This window comes from Coffea arabica, chromosome 2c, assembly GCF_036785885.1.
Source record: "Coffea arabica cultivar ET-39 chromosome 2c, Coffea Arabica ET-39 HiFi, whole genome shotgun sequence".
Lineage (NCBI taxonomy): Eukaryota > Viridiplantae > Streptophyta > Magnoliopsida > Gentianales > Rubiaceae > Coffea > Coffea arabica.
Genome location: NC_092312.1, coordinates 22,247,346 through 22,258,257, shown reverse-complemented (window position 1 = coordinate 22,258,257; position 10,912 = coordinate 22,247,346). Strand labels below are relative to the sequence as shown.

Genomic DNA, 10,912 nt, shown 5'->3' with positions numbered 1-10,912 from the left:
ATGAACTTTATGCTAAGACCATAACAAACAAAGAGAGAGAGCCGAGAGGAGAAAAATGGATATGATATTCCACTCGGCGGGCGGGGGGGGGGGGGGTTGGGGGTGTGGCTTCTTTTTCTTTTTATTTGAAAGAAATTAAGGATAAGAAAAGAAAGTAATGCGTGAAATATCCAAGTGAAATTTAGGGCCCCTCTGCTATCCTCCATTGCCTATTAGTTAGTTGGTTGGTACTTGGTACTATGGCTATAGTAGTATTAAGGTCGACTTATCTTTGCATTTGTTCAAAACCAGAGCTGAAATGTCAAAACTCAAAATCCACAAGCGCAGCCGCAGCCGGGCCCCACCAACCTCCGCGTCACGTGCGTTCCTCGGCGAGTCACGTGCACGTGATACGAGCGACTCTCAGTTCGAATTCCCTCCTCAACTCACTCGCCAAATGCATCCATCCCCATCGCCGATCGCACCACATTAGGATTTAAGAGAGGAGAGACGCTTCTCCCTACCACTCTACTCTGCTGTTGGCAGCTTTTCTCTTTGAGCAGCAGCGACCACCCACCGCAATCCAACTCAACACTTCCCTTTAATCCGGTCCAATCCATCCAATAAATTCTTGCCAAGTCTCTCTCTCTCTCTCTCTTCTTCTTCTTTTCTGAAACCCCACTTTCTCTCTCCCCCTCTCCACTTCCTTTTTCCATATCTTTTTTTCCTTCTTTTATAAAAGACAACGTTCAGATCTTTACCCATTTGCAGCACTGTTATCCCTTTGGGTTGCAAAACCGCCTCTTTCTTTCTTTCTTTTAGCTAGTACTTCTATATCTATCTAACCCATCCAGCCACAACAACGTACTCAGTCTTACTTCTTGTCCATCAGAATAACCCTTCCTTCCTTCCTCCTCTGTCTCTCTCTCTCTCTTTCTGCTGAGTTTCTGACCAACCCACTCGTTATGGAAAACGGTTGGGACTTATTCAACATCACTACCAACAACAACCTTATTGGAAAAACACACCATCATAATAATAGCAGTAATAGTAGTAATAACAATAATAACACCAATTGTACTAGTGATAGTAATAATGCACGTGCGATGTGGGATTCTGGAACTATTGCCACTCCGAAAATTGATTGGAATACAAATAATCTTGACAAATCCTCCTCCTTCTTCAACCTAGACAACACCCCTGCCCCCACCGCGGCCGCCGTCATTGCATCCCAACAAGAAGAAAAGGGTGCGGTTCACGCGCTAATGTTCGATAATGTGTCTTCGTCTCCATTTCCTTCATGTCTGTACGGTAGGGGAGGCGGAGGAGGAGGGTCCCACCCCCAGTGCTGCTATCCGGACCCACACCTAATGTGCCTGAAGTTGGGGAAGAGGCATTATTTCGGGGACGCTGCGGCGCCGCTTGGTGACCGTCAGGGGGCAGCAGCTGGTGGCTTTTCGATGACAACAAAGAGAGGCAAACCCTACTATGACGCTGCGGCTGGATTGCTTGTTGGGCCGTCGACTATGACGGCGGCTGCGGCTGCGGCTGCGGCTGCAGCTGGGGCGACGGTGGCTGTGACGCCGGCTGCGGTGCCGAGGTGTCAAGTTGATGGGTGCCACGTGGCGCTCCTGAATGCGAAGGACTACCATAGGAGGCATAAGGTTTGCGAGCAGCACTCCAAGGCTCCGAAAGTTGTGGTCCTAGGGCTTGAACAGCGGTTCTGTCAACAATGTAGCAGGTTCTATTCAGCTACTGTCTCTTTCCGAGTCGGGGTTTGTTTTTTTCTTGGGTTGCACCCGATCTTGCAGTATTTGATGGTGAACGGGTCTCTGGAATACATTTTGTTATTGTCTCATTTATTCAGCTGTTTCGTAGAACATGGGGCCGGGTCATATTTGCATATGCATATGCATGGGAAAGTGCGATATCTTAGAATCTGGTAAATTTGTGGGTTGCTAGCTAGTAATTTGATGGGGGGTGATTGGTTTGTGTAGGTTTCATGCTGTGGAAGAGTTTGACGAGTCCAAGAGAAGTTGCAGGAGGAGATTGGCCGGGCATAATGAGAGGAGAAGAAAGAGCTCTCAAGATCAATCTGCACCTCGAAACCAGACTCAAGGTACTCCTAATACTCACCTATCCATCTTCCATTTTATTAGCATTAACAAGTGTTGAGGCAAATGTTATTCGTGTGCTGTGATGTCTTCAACCTTGCCCGCCGGCTTGTACACACAAAGGAAATTACTACTGCCAAGTGAAGGGTCTCTTCACTGGTATTGCTCAATTAACTTTAGGGAAAGATAATCATCTTCTTGGGTGACAAAATGGTCTGAAGTCTACAGCCAATTTTGGTAGCTAGATCCTTTCTAGTGCTCTTGCTTCATTTCACTGTGTTGAGAATATTAGGATGTGTGCGTACTATTTAGGGTCTGATTTTGTAAGGACTTTGGTTGTACTTTCGCGTTAGCACTTCTTTTCTGAGTAACCAATTTCCTTGCCTTTTTGGTCTTGCAGTAAAGGTAATGCCAATTTTGGAAATTTACCTAGATGGATGTGTTTTTTTCTTTTCTTTTCTTTTTTTTTGATAAATGAAAGATTTTAAATTCAATATCTCTTACTTATAATCTCTTTCATATCATCATCAACCCAACCCTCTCCCCAAACCGGTGTGTTTCAATAGTGTATTGTTTGTAAACAATTTGTAATTATATCACAAACACATTTTTTAACAGTATTTTTATTTTTTCAATCGCTTTTTTATCACACATTCATCGTATCAAGAAAAAGTACTATAGTATTTTTTTTAAGTGTATTTCTTTCTTTTTTTGGTAAGAACCAGATTCAATCTCTATAGTCCACAAATTAAAAGATACGAAAATGTTTCGTTGAGCTTCACTAAGCACGCAAACCCCCCCCCCCTCCCTCTTCTCTTCCCCTTTTTTATCTGTTTCGAAATTTGAAGATTTTTCGCACCTCAAAACATGCTATTACTTGGACCATTAAACAATTATGGTACTTGGACCATATTCTAAACTGCATAGAAATATCTTCGTGGCTGTAGATTTTTCTATGCAAATGCAAGTATTCATTCTTGGTTAGTGCTTATTGTCTTTCTTTTCTTTTCCTGGTAGGTTTGGTTTTTGTTGAAAATTTACTTTTATGTAAAAGTTTTGGTTTAATCTATGATAAGTGAGCTTGATTACTTGGACAAGACTAGCTTGATCACGTAAAGATGGAATTATGTGAATTAGTAAATTGAAAAGATTAAAAAAATTTTGTAATACCTCTAGCGACATGCTAGATTATTTGTGTCTAACAATAGAATTGATCATGCATTCATCTAAAGATGAAAAGTGCTTGCCTTTTGTCTTTTAATTTATTTCTATTGATATAAGACCTCCAACTTAGTCTGCACGTACAAAGTCATGTTGCTTTTTCCTTGGATTCAATTTTTAGTGCTTCTTGTTGGCACGAGAGCGAAGCAAAGCATTTACAACTCTGGTGAATCTTGAACCTCTTAGCAATGGCTATCTATTATGGAATTGTATGTAAATAAAATTATACACGTGCGCTTATTCTGGTATACTTATGTATATAAAGGATAGTACGGGAGGGGGAGCCTAAGGAGAGTTGTGTGTAGGGACTAGTAGGTATGCAAACCTGACTAGAACAAATGGGGATTATAATTGGATATTTTTTTTTTTTGCTGCAGGTGGGATTTGAACCCCCACCTTCAGCTACAGCCTAATCCCTCTCCGGTGGCCACTGAGCTTTTGCTTAGCCTGTGTATTAAGAATCAGATTAGTAGCTAAGTGGGGCGGGGTTGAATATGATTTGAGCCCTTTTGTAATGAAAACGGGTAAGCTTCAATTTGAGTCTTAAGTTCAAGTTCACAAATTTGTCGATCTTAAGTTAGGTGAACGAAATATTTGAATGGAATTTACAAGTAGCAAGACGCAAATTCTGAAACTCAAAAAAGTTCCCTTTGAACTGAAGCTCAATATAGGTAGGTTAATAGGACACGAAACCAAACTAAGGGGAGAGGGAAAACACGAGCTCATAACAAACTTCCTTTCGAGCCAGAACTATTTAAAATTGAGGTTATTCACGCGGAGTTAATTTGGAATCTGATTGCAGCTTTAGTGCTAGGTGTTTTTGGCCTTGGTTGCATGAAGATTATGAGAAAGATGAAAGTTCACTCTTTTATCAAATATAGGGAGGCCCTCCAGAAGCTGGAGAAATCAACTGGAAGTGCATCATATTTTTTACTTCCATTTGCTCTTGAGACGGGTTTAATTGTGCTTTCTTGATTGAGTTGTAAGGTGTCCAAACTAAAACTACGTGGAAACAAAAGGGACAGTATTCATTAATAGGTCCAGCTAGGTAACGGGTAGTTAACAACTAGGAAATGGATGGGTTCCACTGGAAAACATGAGTTGGGGATATCTTGGGCTACAGCGACGTCCTCCATGGGGAACTTAGAGACGATTGATGACAGATTTCACCAGTAAAAGAGGTGATTATCATCAGGCTGAGAGGGACGAATATATGTTGGGGCTATGCGATGGAAACCATAAATTAAACAAGCATATGTATTTCATTCTCCAAAATACTCAAGCCAACCATTCCAAAAGACAAGATCTTCAAGGTATGACTACTCGTTTCTTAATTGACGTGATGACTTGCAAGGTAAATCCTTTGACCGGAGTAAAATTGTGTAAGCTTGAAATGTAAATTGTGTAAGCTTGAAATGTTAGACAACCACAAAAATGTAAGACAGCGGAAAATCGCTGCACAAATTTAGACTCCCAAACCCATTTTCTTTTGGTTGATGCTGGTAGGAATTTGTTTACTATGATCCTCTTTTTTGGGAGGCCTGGAAAATATTTGTGGAAAGACATGTCCAAGGTGCTTTGCATGGATATTAGATGATTGAAACTTGTGAAGAAATCATTCGCCTTGAAAGCTAGTGACGGGGATATAGTAATCAGCAAAAATCTGGAGGGGCTGCAAGTCTCAAGAACCCTTACTTGATAAGAAAATAGCTTCAAAACCTCTAATAATGCCTTAGATTTTATTATAAGTCTGAAAGACCTTACAAATCATCTGCAGAACCAACAAATTCTGAAAATTGTCAAAAACCACACAAATTTTTGAGGCACCAAAAAAAAAAATTCACGAGGAACTTTCAATTACGATGCAAAATCACAAGGTCAGCTCAAGAGTTGATTTAGAAATTTTACCTGTGGCATGACTTTTAGCAACAGATGCATGTATTGGATATGAAACTTTGGTATGATCAATTGCGGACACCAGAAACCGCTTAGGGTAGTATTTTTAAGTGAAACCAATCACTTTACCCCCTACCTCCCAAATAGTTTATAACCTTGCCCTCCCCAAAAATATATCACCTTTTTTTTTTTTTTTACAAAATGTACCGTTATTAGTTATGGTAGTATCCTTTAATTTCTCTTCATTAAAGCATCCTACAATAAATGATATGCTTCCTTGTGTCTTATAGAATTTGTATAACTTTTAGATAGCAGTAAAGAAGTATCAATTTCACTTGCAAACCAACTTTATTTTCCTTTATTAGTTATAATTAGGTTTTAGTTTAATTCTAAAATATTATCAACTAAGAAAACTCTCTCTAGTAAAGGATTTTTTTTATTAGGTACCTAGCGGACATTTTTTTTTAGTGAACACTTGTTAATGCACTTAAATTACTCTTGATTTACTTATCACGTGAATATACATAATCATAATTATTGTACTCTTGCATTTAAACAACCTCTTCAATTAATTATTTTTTCTTGAAAAAAAAACTAATATCTGAGAATCTTGGTAACGAGTGCCTATCGACATTTTGTTAGCCAAACTGTTAATTAGAAACGAATCCCACAACAAATGACTTTTGTTTATTTGATCAAGTACTGATGTTCACTAGCTTCGTTAAATCTACTTCAAGCACGAAGTTTTCTCCAACTCCATTATTTTTGGACCTCCGAGCTAAAATCATGGTCCGTCCTTGGATGTCATTGTCATATGCTGATTGCTGCATGCTCCCTGTTATGATTTAGTCTGCTTCATCTTAAAAGTCATTAAATGGTTCAGCAATTGCAATCTGACCTTAGTGTGCAAATCCTATCTGAAGTTGCAGCATGTTTAGCAGGATTAACAGTCTGATCTCTTTCTCAGTGAATGGTAAATTGATGACTTGTAGTGGAAGACATCCGTATTATCCGCTAAGTAGTGGATGTGCTCTCTCTCTTCTGTCATCAAAGAACGATTCCTGGATTTCATCGGCTGATCTCCCTGCAAGGTGCAGCGCTGCACTTCGCGAGTTAATTGCTGAAAATCGAGCGGCTATTTTGGCTCGACAGCTCATTCTTGATAAGGAATGGCACTGGCATAATCATCCGACTGAAGACTTGAATAGTGCACGTCAGAATGGATCAAATGCATTCGCTAATTATCAGCAGCTTATGGCCACTGGCTCGCATAGTTGGGATCGCATCAACGAAGCCGGGGAGCACGTGACACTGGACCTGATGCAGGCTCCAAATTCTGCGTTTAGTTTCTTGTCCATGCGGGGGAAATCAAAGGAAGATGAAGAATGCCCTGGACTGTGGGGCTCTTTTGGGGGAGCCCATGTTGTTTGAACAATTCATAATTCTTTGCTGGAAAATTCTGCTCAGATTATAACTTAGCATTATATATGTATATCCATTAACTCGTACACCATTTGTAAGAGGGTTAACCATGCTTAATTTGTTTTTTACTCCGTAACATACATGTAAACTTTTGTGTAATTTGTAATCGATAGGTAGATCAGGGTTGCATTTCTTGTGTAGTCTATGGCTGTTAGAGCTAGAAATTTGTGAACACTTTTTTGGTAGCAGAGATTGGATTTTGTGATTTGTCTGTAAAACTTTAATTGCTTCATTTTCTTTTCCTGTTTATTATTATTATTATTCATGTATGAACTCTCGCTGCTGCTACAAAGAAGGATGATGCATAACTCTTAGCAGTCAGTTACATGAGCTGCAGGAAGGAAGGTTGAATGAAACTATCATTTGTAATTTTATCCATGGCAAGCTTTGGAAACTTACTCCTGAGATTATTGAGCTGTGATCAAGATATTGACAAAACATCTGGCCTTCATTTGCCTTCAAATAATGGTTCCCTTTTTTCTTTTTCTTTTTTTACCCAAAAAAAAAAAAAAAGAATTGGCCAGAGTCTCTTGTAAATGGTATTATTAAGTAAATTATGGATTTTTTTTTCGAGCAATCTAGTCTATATAATTGAGGCATTGGTTCTTTTGTCAGTCTGATATTTCTAGCTGAAAGTTGAAAACGAAGCCATTAGGGTTTGGTCTGGTGCTGCCGTCGAGTCTTTGTTGATTGTTTCTAGTATTATTACTCATTGTCAGATTAGGTCCAAAGAAAAGTGCCAGAGGCCTGGTGAGAGAGGATGGAGATCTAGCTATGGCGTCACTTTGGATTTTTGAAGATTCGATATGCTTCTAACTGAAAATAAGATACATTCATCGGTTAAAATTTGGACAAATAGACCAATATTAAATTTGGGGGATGCTTTTTTTTTTTTCTAATAGATAAAAGTTTGGGTGGGTTCGGCTTTGATTACCATCACGGGTCAAGATATGTCTTTGAGACCATAGGTTACCTACAGAAATTCTTACAGATTGATCATCAACACAACCCTGACATCGGTAGCACTGTAGCATGATTCGAACACATGACCTTTTGTGAGGAAACAGCCCGTCCTTACGAACTGAGTGTATTTGATAAAACTGAAATCTAAAATTTAAAATTTGAATCTATTAAATTATTGAATTATTAAATACTAAATTTGATACATTTGATTGTATATTACATTATTTGTTTACTACTTATTTTTGAAAATAAATTTTATTTAAAAATTCAGTATCATTTAATTAATTCAGATGTTCAATTTTTAGTTGTCAAACGGATCCGAACATCTACTAAATTTAAATATTTAATGAAATTATCAAATAGGGAGCCAACTTGTACTGGCAGGGGTGTTTAATTTGGAACAATGATGAGCCACGGTAGTGTCTGTATGTATAGTCTAGGGTCTTTTAGGGTCCCTCTCATTAATCTGATCATTTGTCGTCACGACGGACCTAGGGCTTGGGACACCGCCCTCCTCACGTCCATGGATGGGCCCAGACGAAAGGCACAAACTCAACCCCATTAGAAGAATTGGTTTGATTAACGCAATGATCTCCACGTGCATACCTTCGAAATGAATCATTCACCAAGAGTTCTTGCAGTGAGTTGAGTGGTTGCATCCAACATCAAAGCCGCGGACCCCATCCACGGTTGAGGATTGCTTTTGAGATGTTACCTCCCTCGATCTTGATTGTCTTTTTCTTTCTTCCTTTCTCTCTCTCTATCTCTCTCTCTCTCTTTGGAAAATTTCAACCTTTAAAACTTGTTTGATGGCAATTTGATATATAGAAAATTAAAAAAAATATATATATATTCATAAAAATTGTAAAAATTGCGACCCTTATGTTGACATGGAATGCACTATATAGCTACATTTATGACGTTACAAGTTAATTATTTAGGTTAATAGGATAGGCCCCGATGAATTTCGTCTGGTTCTGTCAAATTGGTGTAATTCGAACAAAAATAGGAAGAGATCAATTCAACTTTGCCTTGCCTCTTATTTAAAGATGCAGGAAGGAATTTGAATATATCATTCTCTTTCAATTTTGTTTATATGTTGTGATTCTTATAACGTGTTTATTTATGATACAATCACAAATATTTTTTATATTAAAGTCTTTTTCGTTGTCAAGTTCCGAATTCAAATTTTATCCCTAACAATTAAGATAAGTAAGGATGTGGAGAGGGACGTGAGTATACGTATACTCGTGTGTATATTCACACACACATATATATATATATATATATCCAAATCCAAATAATCACATATAAAATTTGGCTTTTAATTGCCAGGCTCGGACTTCTTAACACTCTATTATTTGTGTTTATATAATTGAACTTTGGTTATTGGACTCTGACATGCTAGCGTCATTATTGCATGGAACTGCAATTCGGTACCAAAAGGCAGAGTACTTCTATTTTTGTTTAGCCAATAAAAGGGTGTAGATCCCACAGATTATTGTGTTATGGGGGGAACCGAGGGAGATGTTGCTCTCATCCAATGAAGTAAGCTTGCTTTTCGTGCTGCCTCTTTTCCTTTGTAACAATCCTCTTTGTTAGTATTTCTCTTTTGTTTGATTACCTATTAAAACGATGCGTCCAATCGGACAAGAAATGAGAGTTCCAGGAAAATGTACAACTCCTCATGCAGGGGACACAATCATATTTAATTAAATACAAGAAGAAGGGGAAAAAAAAAATGAAATACTCTGAGCACAATCATGAAATGCTGCCAAAGAAAAGCCAGAATAAGATATTTTAGCTCCAGCCCCCCCCCCCCCCCCCCACAAAAAAAAAAAAAGGTTAATGGTCCAATTGAGAGAAAACATAATGCTACTTTGAGTTTCAGTACAAGGTTGAGTCGGGGTACGTGTTTTATTTGATTCCTAAATTTTTTTTTTGTTGAATTATCAAAGGAAAAAAAAAGGGGAACAATTTAGAAATTGAAGTACATAATAACCTTGGGTATCCCATGGTCAATTTTAAGCAGTCGAAGCCCAGCGTTAACCAATATAAGATTGGATGTGCTCTATCTCAATATCTCGTGATGCTTAAACATGATCTGATAAAAAGGAGAGGAAAAGTGAAATCATGATCAGATAAAGGCTCAATTTTGCTGTGTCTGCTTGGACAAGTCAAATTTCGTTACGCCCAATCTAATCAAAATTGGTTTTTTCAAGTCTAATAAATTTTGTAACTTGCTAGTAACTAGGTTTTTTAATTACATTATCAAATCGGCTTCGAAAGCCGATTAATGAATTGAGAAGGGATTGTTAGGTTTGGATTGCTATTTTTAAGAGATTTTGTAATAAAATATACTGTAGTGACTTGCTGTATATATATAAAGATAAAAAAATAATCGAGAGATGTGTTCACGAATAATGTACAAATTTTTCTGCAAAAAAAATCACAACCCAAACAAGGCTTACACTTTCTGAGCTTTTCCAACATTTCATGATGCCAAAAGTTGATACAGACTGCACTGCTGAGCTGCCTGCTTCATCTCACTTAGTGATCCAGAAAAGAATCTACTACAAGCAAGTGGGAAAAGGAAGATCGTTCCCAGAAAGCTCAGTTCTGTACGGATTGCCTCCTTTTCTCAAAATTATTTTTGTCTATGGAGTCTACAGTGATTCTACAGACAACTCCAAAATTACACTCAAATACGCTAAAAAAATAAGTAAATAAATTGTCATTCCCTTTCTTTTTTTCCACAGATCACCAACCAACACCGTCAACAGCCACCATCCTTTTTCCCTATCTCTCGCCTCCCTCTTTCATTCTCCTCTCTTTTCTCTCATCCCCTCCCTCTTAGGCGCAGTGGAATGCAGGGGAGGGAGAGGAGGAAAGAAGAGGAGAAGACTGGTGGTGAAGGTGGAGGAGGGAGGGGCAATGGCAGGTGGTGCAAAGTTTTCAAAAGCTCACCAATAAAAATTTAAAATTCTAACCGTATCCCCAAAATATAGCTTCAAAAATGCCAAATTTAAACAAGATTAGCGATTAAAGAATATTAATCCACATATTACATATGGAATGTAATTTTAGAATATACTAATACTTGCAAGTTAAAAATTACACATTCAAATATTTAATAATTCAAACATGAATGATGAACCAATGTCTAAATTCTAATTACTAATGATGTGTAATATTCAGTACTATACTTATTATCTAATTATAGTTATGTATAAAATGATAAGTATTATAGTTATGTA

At 38.0% G+C, this 10,912-nt stretch overlaps 1 protein-coding gene across 1 annotated transcript; it reads left to right on the top strand.

Moving 5' to 3' along the window:
• Window positions 1-321: 321 nt before the first annotated feature.
• LOC140035233 (uncharacterized) lies at window positions 322-6,897 on the top strand. Its single transcript, XM_072075335.1, has 3 exons — window positions 322-1,720; window positions 1,977-2,098; window positions 6,178-6,897. The coding sequence occupies exons 1-3, from the start codon at window positions 945-947 to the stop codon at window positions 6,639-6,641; spliced, it is 1,362 nt and encodes a 453-aa protein (XP_071931436.1). The 5' UTR covers window positions 322-944; the 3' UTR covers window positions 6,642-6,897.
• Window positions 6,898-10,912: the final 4,015 nt, after the last annotated feature.